This window comes from Lactuca saligna, chromosome 8 (assembly GCF_052625555.1).
Source record: "Lactuca saligna cultivar CGN05327 chromosome 8, ASM5262555v1, whole genome shotgun sequence".
NCBI classification, from domain to species: domain Eukaryota; kingdom Viridiplantae; phylum Streptophyta; class Magnoliopsida; order Asterales; family Asteraceae; genus Lactuca; species Lactuca saligna.
This window is the reverse complement of record NC_136424.1, coordinates 12,779,231-12,802,211: the sequence shown is the minus strand read 5'-3', so window position 1 is coordinate 12,802,211 and position 22,981 is coordinate 12,779,231. Positions and strand designations below refer to the sequence as shown.

General features: G+C 34.1%; 1 protein-coding gene across 1 annotated transcript; it reads right to left on the bottom strand.

Moving 5' to 3' along the window:
• Positions 1-13,127: 13,127 nt before the first annotated feature.
• Positions 13,128-15,243, bottom strand: LOC145012561 (uncharacterized). The gene is made up of 5 exons (XM_078971361.1): positions 14,734-15,243; positions 14,183-14,311; positions 13,968-14,088; positions 13,809-13,890; positions 13,128-13,627 (listed from the first exon to the last, which is right to left on the bottom strand). The coding sequence occupies exons 1-5, from the start codon at positions 15,022-15,024 to the stop codon at positions 13,333-13,335; spliced, it is 918 nt and encodes a 305-aa protein (XP_078827487.1). The 5' UTR covers positions 15,025-15,243; the 3' UTR covers positions 13,128-13,332.
• Positions 15,244-22,981: the final 7,738 nt, after the last annotated feature.

The window sequence follows — 22,981 nt, the reverse complement described above, 5'->3', positions numbered from 1 at the left end:
GGATGGCTGATTAGTACATCCACCTTGTGGGCTTGAAAATACCGTTGTAGCCACCTGCAGTGTATAGTAGTGTGAGGACCAGTTTCTCTAAGGTCAGGTAATTAACCTCTAGCCCTTGCAAGGCCCTACTCACAAAGTGGATGGGGACCGGTTTGCCTTCCCTTTCCACCGCCAACATGCAGGAGATAGTTTCTTCTGAAGCGGCTAAATACATTTGTAGTGTCTCCCCTGGTAGCGGGCAAGCAAGAGTCGGTAGTTGGTGTAAGGCATGTTTCAGTCGTTGCAATGCTTTGTCGGATTTTTCTGTCCATTTGAATTGATTTTTATCTAAGGACCATTTGAGGGCTTGGTACATAGGAAGCGCCTTTTCTGCTAATTTGGCGATGAATCTTCCCAATGTCGTTAGCTTACCGTTGATCTCTTGCACACCCTTGAGGTTGTGGGGAATTTTTGACTCGAGGAACTCTTGGATTTTGGTGGAATTGGATAGAATCCCTTCCTTAGATATCTGACACCCAAGGAATTGACCTTCCTCTACACCGAAGGTACACTTAGTTGGGTTTAACCTCATCTGCACTTTAGCTACTGTATTAAAAGTTTCTTCCACATCATGAAATAGAGTTTATTCGTTACGACTCTTGATTACCATGCCATCAACATACACCTTGATATTTATGACGATTTGATCAGTGAATATCTTGTCCATTAGTCTCTGATATGTAGCGCTCACGTTTTTTAGTCTAAATGGCATTTTATGGTAGCAGAAAGTGCCCTTCTTAATATGAAAGGTTGTTTTCGCCTCGTCCTCTCATTTCATCTGTACCTGATGATAACCTTTGTACGTGTCAAGGAAACATTTGAACAGAAACCCTTCAAGCGATTGGACTTTCTGATCGATCTCCGAAATGGGATAATAATCCTTTGGACAAGCATTATTAAGGTAGGAGTAATCAATGCACATTCTCCATGACCCATTGGCTTTCTTTACCATAACGGGATTTGCTATCCATGTCGGGAACATTACTTCCCTGAGTATGTCGATGCTTACTAGGTCGGATACCTTTGCATTGATAGCCTTGTTTCGGTCTTCCACCTGGCCCCTCTTCTTTCGTATGACAGGATTGCTTCTAGGTGTGATATTGAGGTTGTGCTCGATAACCTATCGATCTACACCTGTTATATATGTTGGCTACTAGGAGAAAACAGTGGAATATTGCTTCAGGAGTGCTACCAGTCATGCCTTGATCTCACCTGATAGGTGAGCGCCAATTCACATGAGATGCTCTGGGTATTCCATGTTTATCTGGTGTTGTTCAGTAGAACATCCCTCCTTCGACTTCTTTGGTGCTTGCACTAACTTGGGAGAAACTATAATCTGATGGCAGTGTTGGGCCCTGGTGTTTGTGGCGATGTTTATTGCTGATCCCTGGCATGTGCTAAATTTAACTATGTCATGTATCATTCATGACACAAACTGTAGTAAGGAGATTGCTGACGGTCTAAGCAGAATATTATGTTCTGCTGGAAACTGGATCATAGAGAATTCGTTTGTTCTTGTGATTGTGTCCCTTTCGTCGTGACTAACCAATGTTAAGGGTAACTGGATAGTGTCCAATAGCCATAATTTGTGACCGATGAACCCTACCAATGGTCCTCCAGTTGAGGGCCTTATCCCCTCCTTCCATGCTTCTGGTAGTTTCATGAAACAATGCTCATAGACTATGTCGGAGTAACTACCATTGTTAATTTATATTCGATGGATTTTCATATGACGAATGAATCTAGATATAAGGAGTGGATCTCGTGGATCCCAGTTCAAGGACCTAGGATCGCTGCCTGAAAAAGTGATATTGAGTAGATTTCTCGAGAGTACCTCTATTTCATCCTTTGGTGAGTTGCGTTTCTCTTACGGGATTTAGAGATAGTGAGTACATCAGTGCCATCATAAGAAGGTTTATGCAGCAGATCAGGATGTGGTATCACCATCTAAGGCAGCGAACCTTCTGACGACAGTTGTTGGAAACTACTCTGGAGTATTGGCTCTGTTATTTCTATCATAATCGGCAGGACTTATGCCATTAGCACCTGGATTGGGGCCTATGTTCTACACTCGCGGTGGTGGTCACTGTTTACTATCAATGGTATTATGAACAGATATTCTACTACCGTCCCAAATGTTGTTGGGTTTAGATCCGCTTTTTACAAAGAATCAGCATCGTCTATTGGTTGTATCACTCTGAGGATACGTCCGGATGGCGCCAAATATTGTGACATGTTTGGCAGGGAATTGGTTGCTTGTAGACGGTTTTGTCTTGGAGTTTTTCCTATGAACACAACATAGAAGAATCGTTAAAGAACGATTGGGGGTTTTCCCTGGACGTTGCTCCGACGATCAAGTTAGTTGTCACTTAGAGAGAGTTTAGGGTAAATTGTGTAGAGAAGAAGATGGATCCTTTCCTTGGGCAGGAAGAGATCCTTTTATACCTTTTTCTAACGGAATGAAGTGACTCTCCCATGTGGGAGTGAGACGTGGCACCCTCTTATTGGGAGGAGTATGCCTACGATAACTAACTGCCAGGTGACATCAGTTTTGGGCGTCACCAGGCTCCTTGTCATGACCTGATTGGTCATGAGAGAATGAGAAGATCACAAGGAATGTTCTTTCCTCATGAGGGGATGCAGGCTACCAGCTTAATGTTGGCCTACTTGGGCCAAGGTCAGATCTTGGCCAATGCCTTGGCTTGATAATGCCCCATCAGTGCTTTCCGTCAAGTTTAATGTGACCGTATACGGTAACATTTACCAAATATCAAGTACAATTACAGATTCTATTAACGGATTAACTTGAATGATAAAACCCTAGCTAGGTGATCAAACTAACAAGAATTAAAAATCAAACACTCAATAATCTCAAATTTGAAAAATCTAGATAGAAACACAAATCAAAAATCAGATTTGATGAGTGATTACATGAAAAGTACTAGTCTAATGCAAAACTGAAAACTAGGGTTTTAGCCAGACATGGATAAAAATGAATCTAAACTAATAAAAATAAATATTAATCGAATAATCTTCTAAACTGAGTGTATGAGATGATTCACAACCTTCATATCTTCAGAAATCACTGAAAAGTGTCAGAATTTGCCTTCATACGTGTTTTTTGTTGCCTAGAACTGTCTCCCCTTTGAATCTGATTAGGTGGGTCTTATTTATATGCGAGCCGGAACCATCTAGAATAAGTTATCAAAAAATGAGATCGCAGAAGTAAAATATGTGATCGTAGATTTTGGGATTTTGTTTCCAAAATTGCCTATAGATAAAGTACAATGTTATTTATGAAGTTTTGGGAGTTGTGTCACAAAAATGAAATTGCAGATATGAAAATACGATCGCAGATTTTGAGATTTTTCTTCAAACATAATCCATATGACTTTTTTCGACCCTGCAAAACTTTGACTCATTTATGCGATCGCAGAAGTTAAAAATGTGATCTCATTTTTAGCTTTTTGGCACATTTTGGTCGCGATTCTTCAGTTTAAGCAAACCTGAAAGTCGTCCAAAATTTTGTCTAGGTTTCGGAACATTTTGAAACTCATCAAAATACTGACAGGGAGTCAAAGCTTCCAACAACATCCTTTAGGCTTTAGAATGTTGCAATCTAGCTTCGTAAAATGAAAGTTGATCGAATGTTTCTTGACCAAAATATCTTCTAAGAATTCCTTAGAATCCTTCTTCAGTTCCAACTCCATTTAGGCTCCAAATATGCATCCAGCAGCTCCCAAAGTACTGCTCCACTCGAACTATCTAAAAACAACACAAAAACACTAGCAATACGGGAATTCTGATAAAAAGACATGATTTGAACATTATTCAAACAAATCACATGCAAATGTACAAAATATGATGCTAAATGATAATAAAGACTATCCTAAAAGATTCATAAAAATGGCATTTATCAAGACCTTGGTCGGATTAGGTTAGGTGTTTTGTTAGTGTGGCTGACAAATAGGGTGATTCAATCTACCTGAGGGTTGTGCATTATTTTAGGATCTACAAGCCCTCAGATGAAAAGTGGATTCTTTTCTTGTGGGTTTAGGATGTTGTGTGGAGTAGTTTTTTCTTCAGGTCGCTTATTACTCATTAAATTATGCAGAGGTTTCGGGAGGAGGTCGATTGATCAAGGGGTTACTTCGAAAGTGGAAGCAAGAACCGAATTCGTGGATGAAATCTAATTTAAGTAGGGGGGATTATAACACCCCATTTCTAGATCGGATCAGTTTAGGGCTTCAATGAGTCAAAGGCATGGTTTTTGGAACCAGGTGTGACGATGTGACCATAGAGAGGTCACAACGTGACAAGTGATTAAATGAAAATTATTGATTTAGCTAGGCTCAAGACGTGATCCATATGAGCTCATGACGTCAGATATGTTGCATCCTAATGATCTTTTAGGGTTTCCTTCGTATTTAACCCCATAAACCTCATTTTAGGGTTCATTTATAGTCTCATTCGTCCTCAAGCACATGAAAACCCTAACCCTAGCCCCTCCTTGTGATTTCTGAGCTTTTGGTGGTGTTTTGGCAGCTTGAAGAAGAAGATATCACCACTGGAGCATAAATTCAACTTGGAAGCTTCATTTACATCTCCTAGCAACATATCTGGACCATTGTGAGTAACCAAAATTCAAGCTTTGTGATTCCTTATTGCTAGATCTAAGGTTTTATGGATGGTTATCCATGGTTAGATTAGTTAGAATGTTGTGACTCCATAAAGCTAGCAACTTTATGGTCCTTAGAGTCCCTATGTGATTATATGTGGTGGATATAAAGTTTGGGTGATGTTTGAGCTCATGATTAATTTTTGACTTCCTTTCCTTCTTGAGTGTCCTAATTTGAGTTCAAGTATTGCATTGGACATGCAATACCTTAAAGCATCGATTTTTATGGTCTTTGGGGCGTTAGGAAGGCTTCTAGAAAAGATGGATTAGTATCTTAATGGATTAAGGGGTTTCATTCATCAAAATGTCATTCTGACATATCTCACGACTTGAGGTTATGCATGTCATTAATGGATTAACTTTCATTAAACATTGCCCATAGAATTTTTGACCAGTTTGACTTTGGGTCAAACTTGAAAGAATTGGGTTGTTGGCTAAGATTATTCTATGTTTTGGTGATATAAGGCTATTGGGAATAAGCAATGTAGAAAGAGGAGTGTGTCACAGTGTTTCTAGGTTCTTCAGTTCATGTGAGTTTTCCTCACTATATATATGTAACGAAGGCACCAATATTGGTCCATTAGTTTTGGTTATCATTTAGTAGAGGGATGCCATAAGGAATGTATGTAGTCAAGTAGGATATACTAGTGACTCTTAATCTAGGCTTTCTTACATGTTCCTTGTTCGGTTGTGGCTTTATAGTAGGATCATTTATCTGGGAGTCTATCTCACCTCTGGGTACATATGGTTATGCATTTCTTGGAGTGTTGGTTATGTATCCTTGTGTATAAGATGTTGTTGTGCTTTAGTGATTTGCTATATATATATATATATATATATATATCCTTGTATGATAGGATGCACGGTAATGGTATGTTGGTTATAGTACTAATAGGTTGGTTATCGTCTAATGGAGTGCCCTAGGGGTTGTATGTAGTCATGTAGGATAACCTGAGAACTGTTGATCTAGGCTTTCTTGCATGTTCCTTGTTTGGTTGTGGCTCTAGAGTAGGATCATATGTTCAAGTCGCTATCTCACCGATGGTTACTTATGGTTACGCATACCATAGAGGTTAGCTGGTAGCAGAGTAGTGTGTTGTGAGGGGTCTAGTCGGCGGTAGTGAGTTGTATGATTTATAATTGCATTTATTATGTGCTTACTTGATCCTTGATTGTTTATATGTTGACATATGGTAGCGGAAGAGGTTGATGTGGTCCTGTTTTGTGTTGTAGGCCAAAAGACCGTGTACGATTCAGCTATAAGTCGTAAGCACAGAGGCTCGGGAAGAACGGTTGGGTTGAGGCAACAGACCAACATACATGGGGTAATCCAATCTAATGATTGTGGACCCAGCATGCATGCTTGTATATGTTTTGTTGTGTGCGATATTTTAGGGAATTTCACTAAGCTCCGTGCTTACCCAGTTGTTATTGTTTTTCAAGTATCATCGGTTATTATGGGAAAACGAAGACGTGACTATACCCATTCATCAGCAGCAATGAAGATTCCATGTTATATTACTCTGACTTTTAACAAATTTAATTTTGGAACAAATGATTGTCTTAATATGGATTTTATAGTGTGGAGTTTTACCTTAATAAAAATGATTTTTTTTGTTGTGAAAATGGGATGTTACTTCCGAGAGTAGCGCCCCTAGTGGGTTTCCAAGTGGCATCGCCCTTGGTGCAGTCCAAGGGACTAGCCTAATTTTCATGTCAAATAACCCAATAGTTGCATCTATTCCTTGGGATGTCGGTTCCCTTACTAACCATTGTCTTCTACAAATAAAAAAGAAGACTTGAATGTTGTAGAAGAGATATAAAGCGAGAAAGTTGCTTCTTCTTTTTATCTTTGCATTATGTGTTTCAAGAACACAACAAAAGCAAGGAATTGTGTGTTTTTGAATTTGGATTAGGTATGTAATTCCAAATCGATTTTCGTGAATTATCTCAAATCTGATTTTGTGATACCCCAGACAATAGTGTCAAAATTATGGATTTTGGAAAGTCTGTAAATACATGATCCTTGAATTGTCCAAGTGATTATATTGATATTCGAGACCCAAATTTTAATAGATAAAACAAGGTCACCATGACTTCTTCGTCAAAAGAAGGAAGCGTTGACAATGAAGACCTTGAATGTGTGCTTTCTCTGCAGATATTGATGAAATGACTATTTCCCTAGATATATTGGATTATATGTGTTTAGATACCCAAAGGATGATGTTCTTCAACTATGACCAATAAAATGTTGATCATGTTTTGTACATTTTATTTAATGGAGACAAGAACAATGCAAATATAGACAAAATGTTTGAAAAGAAAGGGAATAAGGAACAATTATTTTATAATGATTTCCAGGGACTGTGACAAATAAGATATTGACATTGAGGTGGAATATATGTAATTTGCTCTTTAGGTTATTTATCTTTTAATTATATTTGAAAGATCTCAATCAATGTTCTAAAAAGCTTGTCATGATTCTGTCATGACGGCCCATGACTCTAAGGCTTGTACTTACCGTCAAGCTTTGATAAAATGTCGCCTTAAGTCATATATGTATTTAAAAATGAATAAGAGTAGAATATATATATATATATATATATATATATATATATATATATATATATATATATATATATATATATATATATATATATATATACAAAATTGTTGTCTTAAGTGATGCTTTACAAACATCATGGTTCGTCACGACTCAATAAAATTTGAGTATTGATATTGCCATCAAATCACGTTTTAGGTTATTTTAAACATTTGTCTCAATAAACCATTGGGTAGATTTCATTCAATACATTGGTATGAATCCAAGATAACCATCTTGTCGCATTAAATATAACAAAATTTGTTTATTTAGATCTATATAGCATTTATATTACATCCATTGTGGTATCCAATTCGATAGAATTATATGATTAAATTTCACATTAATGGTTTAACAAGAAGTGTGAGCTATTAAATATGATTAAAAAAATAAATAATATGTAAAATAAATTGTACATTTTTATAACATTGACCCCTCTTATATGCATGTTTCAAAAGCCATTTTTTTGTTTCATTTATTTTACCTTATATTTTTTCTGGTGTTTGTATTTTTGAAATAAATGTTGACGAATTGCACCAAAAGTCTTTGTTTTGTGCTTACTTTTCACAATAAAGTCTACAAATTTAAATGTGAGGACCATTACATGCTTCGTTTTTCCTTTCTTATAATTAAAAGAAGAAAAAATAGTTTTGTAAAGACTAGATTGTTACACAGTATTTACATTTTTATCGACAATCGTTAAAAACCAAATAATGGAAATTGTAATGATAATCTCCTCATTTATGGTAATCAAATAATCATCATGCAATTTAAATTTCCCTATTCGTCGAATATTTTCTATCCATATTTTATTTTTAGTTTCTTGGGTTTCTTCATTCCTTACGTTATTTTTCCTCGATAAAACTGTAAAATTGGTACCTGTGGCATTCAAAAATCTTTGGATAGGATCCAAAAAGTTTCCAACTTGCATTGAATGTACAAAATCAAAACGTTTCCGTGATTTATGTCCAAAAAAACTTGAAAATACGATTATACCATTTTATTTTCTTTTTTGTATTTTTATAATTATTCTAGTCCCATTTTAATTAAAAAATAAAGAAAAAAGAAAAAAATATATATCACTCATCCTACCCACCCACCGTTCTTTCTCTCTCTCTCTCTCTCTCTCTCTCTCTCTATATATATATATATATATATATATATATATATATATGTGTGTGTGTGTGTGTGTGTGTGTGACATAACTCCTGAAATTCATCTTATTCATGAACTACTAATTTGTTTTGTTAGATTTCATTATCTTTGAAGAACACCTGATGAATCACATGGTCAGAGTCATACACCATGACAAATTTCATTATCAATATCCGATCCTTCTCTCACAGCTTTCGTCTATGTCCCTATCACAAACCCTAACCCTAATTCTTTGATTTCCTCCACCGCCACCATTAAATCGACGACATCGTAGCTTCCCTAGCTCCATCTTCAGTGATTAAATCGACAACCATTTTATGATTTTACTTCAACTTTTGGATTTTATTTGGGGATTCAACTTCATCAGTAAAAACCAAGGCGATGAATCAACTTAACCAACACAACTCTATCAATCTGTGGTGGAGAAGAGAAGAGGTCAGCGAAGGTGGAGAAGAAGAAATCGACGAAGGCGAAGGTGGAAGTGGAGGCAGAGACGGGAGAAGATGAAGATTTGTGGTGGGGTAGGTATATCATTGTTCTTGTTTTCTTTACAGTACCCACTTGCAATTGCAATACATAAATCACACAGAGAGGAAGAAGAAGACCACTTTTCTCGTTTTCCTTACACTCAAACCTGTAAAATCAGATTCAGAGTAGGAGTTGGGCATATCATTTTTTTCTTTTGGATTCTAACCTGCAACTGCAACTGTGAGAGAAAGAGACCTAAAATTATAAACATTACTTGTAAGGACAGGTAGGCTAGATTAGAATGTATAGATCGATCCATCCCAATTGTAAAAAGTTGTGATATATCAAATACTTGAAAAAGAGAATTATGGATTTGAATTTTTGGTATGGGTTTCTACGATTTCTGGTATGGGTTTCTACGATTTCTGGTATGGATTGTGAGAGAGAGAGAGAGAGAGAGAGATTTATTTTTCTTTATTTTTTAGTTAAAACAATATTAAAGTAATTATAAAAAATACAAAAAAGAAAATAAAAGAGCATAATCGTCTTTTCAAGTTTTTTTGAACCTAAATCATGGAAACGTTTGATTTTGGACCTTCGATGCAAGTTGGAAACTTTTTGGATCCTATCCAAAGATTTTTAAATACCACAGTGACCAATTTTGCAGTTTTGTCTTTTTCCTCTTAATTATTAACTGGTTCATCCCTCCTTTTCAATGCATTTTTGCAGTCCCAATTCGTAGAATACAAAAAGTATAAGTCAAGTCAAGATGCAAGATGCAAGAAAAAAAAGAAAAAAAAATGTGTGGTTTCAAACAACTCGTGTGTCATGGTTTTGTTAGGACTCTGAGAATTTGTAGCTTCTAGACCTAACATTTATAGATTCATAGCTCGATCATAACATTATATGTATAACAATTGGAAGAAACATTAAAAGTATATGATGAACATTGAAGAAATTGTGACAAAATGCTAGTAACACAAGTTCTCTTCTTGCAAAGTTGATCTCTTGACAAGTTTTTCACTAAATTACATTTTTCGTAAATGGATATATATGATATTTGCAAATTTTATCACAATTTTTTTATCTTGTAAGTTGTAATTTTTGTCATTATTTCATGCTTTTAACCTATTTGGTCATTATTTCAAATAAAATGGTTATTTTCGGTTGTTTCATATAATTGTTTTATGAAGTTTTAGTCTCTAAAATATAGTCATTTTCGTTGAAACATGGACCTAAAAGGTTATAATAATAATAATAATAATAATAATAATAATAATAATAATAATAATAATAATAAATTTGTAAAAGAAAAAATTTGTATCAAAATTAAAAAAATTAAAAATTAAAAAATCGACCACCAATAAATAAATATCAAAGTTTTTAGTATGAATTTGATCTAAAATCAACTATAATATATAAATATCTCTTGACCTACACCACATGAAAATCTATTTACCTCATATATCTCTCTCAACCAACTTAATTTTATTTTATTTTTTAAATTTAAACATGTACTAAAATTAAAAATAAATAAAGCCAAAATTGAACATAACATTCCATTAAAAAAGCAAACAACTACAAACATTTATTAAAATCGCAAAATTGACAATTAAATTCTTAGAACAATAATTAAAATCCTAAATTAACTTCTATAACTCCCAACTGTAAATCGCTTCCATTTCCCGCTTGTGTGTGACCATCGTATTCAACATCTCTCCAGTCATGCGGTTGAAAAGAGAACCACAATTTTTTTTTTCATTCATTTCTCCTTGAGCAAGCTTAAGTCCTCATCCAAGTCTGCCACTTTATTTCTCTCGATCATTTCCATGATACTCAATTTATCAACTTGGCATCGCTTTGTCATTCGTCTCTTCTTCGTTTGTATAGGTGACACCAACAATTTTGGTGAAGATGTATTTTATTTCAGGATGTCAATGTTGTTTTCTTCATTTTTCGTCATTGAGGTTGTCACAGTGATTCCAAATGAAACTCTTCAACCTCTATGTTGAATTCAAATATAATTTGTGAATTCAAAGAGGTTGTGTGCGTGTTGGAGTCGAATGTGTTGGTCATGTTGGATGGATGGGAGGATTCTTACCCATTGCTTCGACGTTTAACCCTTTCACATGGAATTTTAAAATAATCCATGTTGCCTTGTGTGGAAAGGCTTTTATTTTAAAAAAAAAAAAAAAAAAAAAAAAAAAAAAAATGATACTCACTTTGCGTCGACTTTAAATATCGACGTTTGATCTTCTACTCGTACGATTATTTAACTTTTGGTTGTAAATGGAATTGAAATTGTTGTCTTCCGCATACAAATCCTTCCATTTGGAGTTCGCTTAAAGTTTAGAATGATCTGACCCCCCCCCCCCCTCTCACACACACAATTGTTTGAAGTTTTCCAGAACATGCTCCCAAAAAGAATTCGATTTTTGATGATTTCCACATTCCTTGTCTTCTTAAACATCGATATGAACCTTCGCCAACGCTCATATTACTTTTCAGACCATTCTTTGGATTTTTTTACGTTAATTATAGTTCATTTAGGGTTGGGATTCAATGGTTTGGATTTGAGGGATAGGTTGGAATTTGTTGTTTGATTCTTTAGATTCGTGGTTTTGAACATATTCAGGAGTGGACTATGAGTGTTGCATTTTGGGAAAATGAATTTAACTATTGTTGGCACGGATTAAAACCATAGTGATCTTGAGATAGCATAATTTAGTAGGCCTGACAATAGGGTTTGGTTTGGTTGGCGGATCACGGATTGATGGGTTAAAAAACATAAACTCAACCAATCCATATAATATATGGGTTGGCGGGTTGGAAACCTTAACCAAACTCAACCCATATAACATGTTTAAGTATGTGGATTCGTGGGTTCATAAATTAGTGGGTTGAACCCAACCCGCATAACCCGTTTAATAAATAAGCAACACATTTTCAAAAAATGAAGTTTTTTCAACAGAAAGTCATAAAGTGATTGAAGTCATTAATATAAAAAAATGTTTTCAATATAAAGTCATAAAATCATTAACATCTAAAAAAATTAAAAAATAAAAACATTCATACAAAGTGCAATTGTTCAAAAATATCCAAAAACCAATTCGATAATTCATTCATGCTAGAATTCACATTTCTTCCTCCAACACCGACTTCTTCATGATAACCTTCAAATAGAAACAATATGCAAAATTAAATTTATGATCTTTTGAATTGAAGCTACATAAATAATTTTATATCTTCTTACTATTTATACTAAAAAGAACTTACCAAATGAAAACTTAAAGTATGTTGAAATTTGTAGCATTTGTATTGTCTTCATTGATGTTCAAATTCATTACATTTTGAGTTAGGTTGTCGATAGCCACATCCAAATTAACTGCATAAGAAAATAAAAAATAAAAAAATAATACAATTATACGTTCTTTGTTCGTAACTTGTGAGTACGTGTGTTTTCTTTTTTGATTCGGGCATTGCAAAAAACTAGTCACATGATTATACAAATACGGAAGGCGAAGAAATACAATGACACAAATAAGATTTCATTAATATATATATATATATATATATATATATATATATATATATATATATATATATATATATATATATATATATGTTGGTGGCTTAACCCGCGAACCTAAACAAATGACCCAACCTAACCCATGAAATAAATGGTTGCGAGTTGACGGGTCAAAAATCTCAACTTAAACTCGTTTATTTTCAGGTTGGGTCAATATCAAATCACGGATTGGATCAAGAGTTGTCACCCCTATAATTTAGCTATACAAGTGTTGCATCGGAAGATGACTACAATGTTGATATTGAGGGAATTAGTTATAATTTGGGATTTGAATTGTGAAATGAAAAATGGTATCTTTGGCTTGAACCCATTCTTTGGATTTGCCACAATTAGAACCCATATGAAATATAATATAAACTTTTGGAATGAAATTAGAGAATTGGAGAAAAATTGTCATTCTTGAAGTGGTTGAATGTGATATACATAGATTGTAATTGGAGAAAATGCAACAGATGGTCAACAGTCAAGAGAGAGGGGCTAGATGGCCAATTTTTTACTTTGGACCCACCAAAAGAAACTATTACGCAATCATCTTTTGTTATTGCAAGATAAAAAAATATAAAATGACGTGAAGTCAAATATGTACTCATCTAAAATAGGCGTAAAGACTAAAGAACTTCGAAATTAGTATCATAAAAAATTAACACCCATTGTAGCAAACTATTTACCAAATTACAACAATAAATACCTTGAAAAACAAGTGTTACACAGATAAACTATACAAAATGTGGTGCTTCCAACAAATTACCACCATGTTTAGGTGCCTCAAAAAGCTTTTTCTACTCTGTACAAATGACAAGTTTACCCATGTGTTCCCACCCATCCATTAGGGATACCATGTTTATGAAACCATTCAGGCATGTGAAACTTTTCATAGAGTAGAGGCCTTACATCACCCTGTTCAGACAGTTGTTTCAGAAGTGGAAGAATGACATCAAGAAGCTGATTATCATGTGGTTGTCCAGCAGAAAAAGGCATGCATGGGATTCCATTCACTGGTTGCAATAAGAAACTGAATGGATTGTTGTCAACAATCACAATTCTGCAGAAGTTTCTTGATATGCAAGAAAGATCCTTCACATGTTCTCTGTATTCCCTGCAAAAATTAAAAACGTTTAACCTCTTTTCTTCAACTATATTATTATCAAGAAATAGATAGGATAATAAATGGCTAAATGCAACATATAGCAATGCAGTTTCTATTTCTCTTAACTACAGCATTGTACTTTCAAATTATACTTTATTAGAATTTAGAACATTGTACTTTAAAAACTTACGTGGAACTTGTTGAAGGGCGATAAAGTCTCCGACTAAATCTGTTTTCAGCATCTATTCTGTCAACAAGTGGTTTAGCATAACCTGCAATCATGTAATAAATTAATAATAACTAAAGCTGAAAAATTCAACAAAATGAAAAGCAGTGAGTAAAAGCAAACCTTCAAGGCCTGCAGTGAATAGAATAAGATCAGCAAATAAACTGAGTTGGGTAAGAAATTCGTGCAATCCAGGACGTTCGAATACTGTTACATAGTTGATTTTGGGTTTGCCTTCACTTTCCTTCAAATCAGAAGTTTGAATGTTATGTTTGGTTATTTATCTTTATGGTAGATGATAAAGAAGATGAGTAAATGATGAAGATTGATGTTGTTACCTTGTCTGAAGATAGGCATTCTAGCTCAAACCAATTCAATCCAGCATCTATGGCTTGATTACGAACAATGGCAGGTAAACTGGAAGTCTCATAAGCGCATACCAGAGTTTCATCCAAATCAAGAACAACCTACAGCGAGAGTTACATCAATGTTTATAATCAAGCTCAAATCTAATTAGGTTTCTGCACGTAATCTGCTTGAAATCTGATATTTGATGTAGAGGCGTTGATTCCATGACTCTAAACAGTACGAAGAGGTAAAAACTTAGGTCCCCTGGTGTAAAGTATCACTTATTGCAGTAGTATTATCATATGATCTAGTAATTTGAAGTTTTGACACACGAATTCAAATTCTAGAAAAGCGCATGCGTCATCGAAATTAATACAAACGCCTATCAGTTGTAAGTTGTTGATTCAATAGAAGCAATAACATAAATGAGGGGAACAATTATGGTAATAACTAACAACGATTTTGTAAACCTAGTTTTTACTCACAGAAAAAAGCGAATCAAGGAAACGAAAAAACAAATTGAAATGAAAACTAAGCGCACCGTGAGCTTTTGCGAAAGATCATAGGCGGCATCGGCAGTTGGAATATTGACAGCAGAGGAGGCGTACGGTGACGGAGATTCGGGAGATTCAGACAATTCAACGACGGGCAAAGGCTCAAAAGAAGGCGACGGAGACGAAGAAGAAGAATAATTAATCAAGGTAGGAGTGGCTTTAATGATCTGAACAAAGATCTGAAAGAAGAAAGCCAACCAGTTCAACAGTGCCCGCCATACGTGTAAGGTCTTCTTTGGCGCGTATACTTCGGTATCTGTTTGACCAAGCTCCACCATCGCCGGCCGCCAGCAGAAAAGACACTCACAAACACAGAAAGTAAGCTTTCGGATTATAGATTGAACAAGACGATTCCGCTTTTTTGTGTCTTCTCGTCAATATGGAAGACGATGCGGGAGAATCGGAGATGGGGTGGCGCCTCTTGAAGAGATAGAGAGTGTGAGCCACGCGTTTGTCGAAACGAGTGGGGAATTTCAATCGTCGCCGTGAAGATGGATTGGGGAAGAGACTATTTTTGCCAGTTGTTCATTTATGTAGGGGCAAACCACCTATGTTTCTAATTTTCTCAAACTAAGTCCATAGAGTTTAACAGTTTTAACTAAGGCCACAAATATCGTGATATTGTCGCATTGATATCCTTTCCGGTTATTTCTATGATCAATATATTAATTGTTGAATGATAAAAAATGAGAACTGATTTGTACATAATATTTTTTTTCATACATAACAATTTGTGTTTTAAAGTATTGTATTGTACAATTCTATTATACATAAATTGATGTGTATGGTAAAAAACTGTTGTGTACGAATTACTTTTCATAAAAAATCTGGAAACTTTGTTTTCAGGTGTTTATTTACATGAAAAAACCCAAATTTGATTAGACTCTTTTATATTAACTTATCATTCTCTTTTTTTATGGAAATATTGCAAAATCATTTCCAAAGTTTATCCTCTTTTTAGTAATGTAAAACATTAGAAAATATACGATTTGATAAATGGTTATCTACAGAAAAATCTCAATTTTTTTTCAAAAGTCTCAATAAAGTGCTATTTTTTTTAACAGAAAAGTCTTAATATTTTGATTTTTTCTTAAATTAACGAAAAAGTCATTTTTTATATTTAAACAGCAAATGATAGATTATATGATTTTTTTCAAAATATTGTGACTTTTCTGTTCAAAAAAAAATTTAGGATTTTATTGAAATTTTTGAAAAAAAATTAGGATTTTTTTTGTAGATAACCCTTTGACAAATTCACTGAATGTGCTCAAAGATATAAGAGATATCTAGAATTAGTGCTAACAAAAAATATTGCAAGTAAACATTACACATATATGTCATAATGTGGTTTTTTTTTCAGCTTTAATATTGGCAGATGTTTTCAACTTTAATATTGTCTCCGCGATGGGAGCCTTCTGGTTAATGTATAAAAGTCCATAAACTAGGTTGAAAGCTTAATTCGTAAACGTTATGTTATTGTTAGTGTTCTACGATTATTTCTATGTTATAAACCCTAAAACTGGTTCAATGTGGGACATCCAAAATGTATAGTTTACTTATTTTTAATATGTGGTCTAGCAGATACATGTAGACCACCTTCTTATTAAATATTAATGTAATTTTAAATAAAATGACAAAATAATAACATATTTAAAAATATATATGCAGGATTTTAGGTTATTTTTTCATTTGTTATAAAAGACGTTCTTTCATGACCACAAAATAAATCTATAATTTGGAAATAAAATTTTTAATATATTGGTTTGGAATATATTTAGGTGTTTGTTAAATGCTTATTGTTTAGGTTTTCTCGCAATTCAACAAAAAAGTTAGAAAATTGTGTTTTGATTACCGAATGAAAAAAGAAGTGATGATGGAATAGAATTTGAGATTTTCTAATATGTACCTAAGGCACATATAAAAAACATTAACTGAAATATTAATTATGAAAATATTATTATAATTAAATGTGATAAATATTAATTATAATAAGATTCTTTATAATTAATTTATTTTGCAATTAATTATGATAATATTACATATAATTAATGTCTATCATATTTAATTATGATAATATTTTTTATATTTAATATTCTAATTAATATTTTTTTATGTGTATTTAGAACATATATTAAAAAAAAAATACAAGACTACATTATACATATTTTTCATTTGAAGATTTATTTTAAAATAATCCAATAATATTAGATTGGTGTCTTGACTACGAGTTACAAGTTACAATGGTTGTCAAATGAAGAAGTTGTCAAACTTTTGTGGTCAAAATAGAAATATGAAACTCCAAAAAGGAGCGAGGATGGGTTAATAACTCGATCTACGCGCCCAATCAAGCACGGGTGTTCAGAACGGAGTCGACAAAAATGAGGAAAAGGAGGGGAGAGGAGTAATTGTGCATTGACTAAATAAATGCATACCGAAGATTCTCAATGAAGGCAAAGTTTCGAAAATGATCCTTTTGGTTTTTGAAAAGTAACAAGATGGGACTAATTTTCACATTTATTTTAAGAAAAAAAAAAGATCAATATGCCCCATAGGACCATTTTAAAAAGATATTTTTTTAAACATCAAACACACCTCACCACCGACTACCATCCATGAATATTATTATGGATTTTCTAGAAAATCTACCTTGAATGAAAAGATATTATAAATTGGGCTTCAATTCCATGACCACCATCATCTTCCGATCATTAATGGTGATTATGTTAGGGCTAGTATTTTAGCCCACAACCAACTACCATTGACACTCACCCACAACAACCACTAAAAACAAATTTAAAATTTTATATATAATGGTTTCCACACCTTTAAAATCAAATCCAAACACAAAAACATAGAAACTTCTTCCATAATAATCTTTTTCAATGAAATAACCAAAATGAAGAACATGAAACCTGCACCCTTAATCAGCTCTCACGTACACCCTAGAGAGCTTTGCCAAGTTGCATTGTTGGAGTTCCATTCTTTAAACTAGACATCGGAATGAATCGAACTCCAATAAAATGATATACATTGTTGACTTTGAGATTACGCACAGTGTGACTTAGTACCCTTCAAGAAATGAGAATCTACTACTCAACTAAGCATAAAGTTGCACAGGGATAATAATTAAGCAATGCAATGGAAGAAAGGAACAATATGCATAGAAGAATGCTTTGTTGCTGCTATATATTCAAAAAGCAAGCATATCCTTTAACAGGCTTACAAATGAGAATAACTAGGAAACATACTCCATAATTTATTCAACTACCTACCATGACTCCATAAAGCTAAAAACTAGGACAACCATGTTAACTAAAGCTAAAAACTAGGACAACCATACTGAGAGCATTTATTTAGTGTAATAAAATAAACAAAAGGCACATGATGGTGTTGCAAACTTTAACGCTCCCTCTCAACACCAACTTCAACCATTCCAAGTAGATAATAGAACTTGTCAAATTTGTTACCACTCAAGCTCTTTGTAAAAACATATGCAACTTGATTGTTTATTCTTACATGTTCCAACTTAACCTTGTCTTGTATAACTTCTTCTCTGATGAAGTGGTAAAGAACATTAACATGATTAGTTCTTGCATGAAAAATTGGACTCTCTACCAATTGTATTGATGATAGATTATCATAATACAAAGTAACAATATACCTTGTTTCTTAGTATAAATCTTTTAACAATTGCATAAGCCATATCCTCTCTTGAGAAGCCATATTTGCGACTCAGTACTCTGCTTCAATAGTAGATAGAGATATCCTACACCAAGAAATTGCTTCAGACCCAAACATAAAAGCATACCCTGTTGTTGAACGACAAGTATCTTCATCTCCTGCATAGTCAGCATCGCAATAACCATATGTCATGCAATCTCCACGATTCTTGAACATGATACCATATTCAAGTGTACTCTTCACATACCTTAAAATTCGACATACCGCATCCAGATGTGGGTTCTTGTGATTTTGCATATATCGACTAATTACACCAACTGCAAATGAGAGATCTGGTCTTGTTAAGGTCAGGTAGATAAGGTTGCCTACCATCTTCTGATACATACTAGCATCTTCCAGATATTTTCCTTTATGTGCACAAAATTTGACATTCAAAACCATTAGTGTAGAGGCTGGTTTGCACGGAAGCATCCCAAACTTATTAAGCAAATATGTAGAATAGTTTCGTTGGTGTAGAACTATTCCTTCTTCAATATGATTCAACTCTAATCCCAAAAAGTGTTTGAGTTGCTCCAAATCCTTCATCTTAAAGCGAACACCTAAATTCTCTTTGATCTGGGTAATTTCTTCTGCACAATCACCTGTGATGATTAAATCATCCACATATACCTGAACTATTGCTATCCTTTTCTCCTTCACCTTAATGAATAAGATAGAATTTGTAGAAGTTGTTAGATAACTATTACGAGTAATGAATTCAATGATTTTACTGTACCAAGCCCTCAGTGCTTGCTCAATCCCATAAAGTGCCTTTGAGCTTGCAAACATACTCAAGGTGATCTTGACTCAGAAACCTAGTAGTTGATTCATATAGATCTCTCGATCCAACTCTCCATGTAGGAAGGCATTCTTTATGTCCATCTGCCACAATTCTAACCGAAATGACATGCAAGAGATCCGAATATACTCAAGAATCCTCATCCCACAAGCTTCTTAGATTTTCCAAGACTCTCCCTGATTTGAGTATGGATCCTATGCTTTCAATAGTACGGGCCCAATACTACCTTCCGTACCTACCTATGTCAGGCATATCTAGGTGCCCGATCTACCCTCCAGTTTATTTCAACTAGTTACGGGGTCTATTTCACCCCTACCACTACCACGTAATATCATATCATAAACATATTGTCAGGCATATCTTGGTGCCCAACTTACCCTCCGGTTTATTTCAACCAGTTACGGGGCCTACTTCCCCCTCCTACCACTACCAAATAATAACATAGCATAGAAGCACATAAATCTCTACAGATAGTGGCATACTAGACAATTATCATAAAGACAATCATTTATACTATAAACAACTACTAGTGGGTCGACATTGGTACCTTCGACCTCATCGAGCACATCTTTTTCAACCGTCGTCTTCAAAAAAAACATTGATTTTTCCCACCTTAATTCTCCATTTCCGTAGAACCTCGTTGTTGTCTTTGGTTTTTGGTTGCTTGACTTCAGTTCCATACACAGTGTCCCACAAATTTTGGCCTTGCATGTAAGACGCAATGCACGTCGACCAAGAGTTGTAGTTTTGATTGTTGAGTTTCCTAATTCCACCAACCACTTAAAGATCTACCATATGTATCTAAAACTAGATTCTTAACTTTGAGATTACACACAATGTGACTTAGTACCCTTCAAGAAATAAGAATGTAGTACTCAACTAAGTAGAAAGCTGCACAAAGATAATAACGGAAGAAGGAACAATATGCACATAAGATGCTTTATTGGTGCTACATATTCAAAAAGCAAGCATAACTTTTAATAGGCTTACAAATGAGAATAAATGGGAAACAAACTCCATAATTTACTCGACTAGCTACCATGACTCCATAAAGCTAAATTCTATGACAACCTTTGACTACAATGAACATGCTAACTAAGAGCATTTATGTAGTGTAGTAAAATAAACAAAACTCATGCGATGGTGTTGCAAACTTTAACATACACTTTCAAGGCGGTAGTGTCGAGTTGTCATCTTTGATGGGTTATATCGTTGGAAAGGTAGCAACACAGTTCATAAGGGGGGAGGGGGGATAAGACAGTGAAGGGTGAAGGTGTGTTGGGTTTTATAAAGGGTAAATTGGTCATTTCACATATTTAACCCATTTTTACTAACAAAACATTAAAAAAGAACCATAATTGCAACTTTTTGAAACTACATGTCTACATTTGAAACGTTTTTTAAAGTTGTCCTCAATCTGCCACTTTTTGAAAAGCATAGGGACCAATTCTAAAATTTTGTCTAAAATAAAGAGCAAGTTTTGGACAAAGTTTTGTCCACGTGGTATATATTTTGTATAGGTTTGCAATTTTGGTTCTATTAAACATAACTTGGGAATTGAAGACCCCAAATAAACCCGACGCCATTTTTCTACATGATAAGACTATGTTTGGCGTACTAGTTGAAAAACTAGTTGTTAGCTGAAAAGCTAACTGTTAAATAAAAAGCTAGCTGATAGCTGAAAAGCTAGCTGATAAAAATAACGTTTAGTAAAACTAGCTGAAATGCTAGCTGAAATATATAAAATTACATAAAAAATGTAAGAGTATGCGTTTCTGACTTTCTGTAATTAATTAAGGGGTGTATTTGGAAAATTTTAAAAAAGCTCCTAAAAAGCTAATCTAAGTAGCTTTTGAAGTAGGCTGATGGTCATTAGGTTCATAGTTGTACACGGGGAATACTTATCTCATGGGGTGCAGGGGTTGAGGCCCCATGGTATAGACCTCCGTTGATTTGTATCGACCCATTCCTTATTCTAATTACTAGGTTAAAACCCGTGCAACCCACGAGTGATAAATTTAAATAGAATTAAAAAAATTGATTATATAATAAAATAATATATCATAAATTTAGAAAAACTTATGAATTGTAATCATAGTTACCAGAAACGGCCAACTAGTGGCGTCCCACGTACCGAAACGGCCTGTACCCAATCGAAGCGAAATCGGTTCGGTACGTGAAATATTAGCGAACCTCAAATTGGATACAATCGATCCCAATCGATCCTAATAGCGAACCCAATCGATCCTAATAGCGTTCCTGGAGTCAAAATCGGGCGTACCTGGAGTCAAAATCGATCATACTGGAGTTAAAATCAATCGTACCTGAAGTTGATTTTATTGCTTCAGATCGGATTTTATGTGTCGATGACATGGCGATTTGGGTGGGAGATAAGCCGTGCTTTACACTATCTGTTTGATTTCTCCAAACGTTGTGTTCGATTTCTCCAATCATCGTGTTCGATTTCTACAATCGTCGACTCTCTAGATACGATGGATAGATGTTTAGTTTTCTTAATGTTAATTGCACACTGTAAATTGCAACTCTTTGAGATCAGTATATATAGACCTTGTATTGGACACCCAAAATCAAACTCAATTTCGATTACAGCTTTCTATCTTCAATATCTGCACTTAATTTTGCTATTTCTAATTTTCTATTTTCCACTACAAATTGTGTATCCGATATTCCGATTGTGAAGAATGGCATTAGGAAGAAAAAAAGCGTCTCAGCCAACTCATTCAGACATTGATACAGAAGGCACTCACATTAGTGAGACCCAAGAGCAAACAACAATCCATATTGATGATGAGGTTCATGTGTGTGAAACAAACTAGTTTTAATCCTACTAACTTAGACATAAAATAAACACACGAAAGGCAATGTACCTATCGATTAGTAATATAGTTCAAGCAAGTAGGGTATCGAACACAGGGAACGGTAAACAATTAAAATAAATGCTAATATTATCTAAATAAAACAAGTAAAAAAGAGTTTTCTCTAGTTTTGCAAGACTAGAAACTTAAATACTTTACTAACACGCAAACTAAGCAACTAATAGCTAAGAAAACAAAGATCAACTAAATTCAATGATTAAAAAGGCCTTCTGTTTAGGTTCGAATCATTTGTTCCCATGGATTATTTTATGGTAAATATATCGGATTAATTCTTCATTGGTTACCGACTAAAGTGATTAGATTCACATTCGCTATAGCTAATCCTTAGAAAACATATTAATTCAAGCAATGGTCAGTTGTCTAAATTAATAAATTTCCTAGTTTGTTGATTCGGGTTTAGAAGACTTGTAATTAGCTAATCAAATTGGTGATTCAATTAACCTCTTGTTGATGGTTTATCACACAAGCTCACAGATTAACTTACCTATCTTCAAGTTAATTCTAGTTTCACATTCGTTATTCCTAGACATACAAATATGTGGTCACGTAAATCATATGAAATTAGCAACTAAGAGATGTTCATACAACTTAATTACTGATTTATTAACAGAAGAATAGTTATTGTTAACATATAAGGTTCTTTAACAAGCTTAATAAAACATAATCACCAATTAAAATTAATCCTAATCAAATAATCAACCATGTTCACAAATTCATCTACCAAAACAGAAGATATGAGTTTTAGCTCATGATTACAGCAGAAACAAGCACAAAAACGAAATCAATTGGTAAAAACATAGTTAAAACAAGATATTAGGT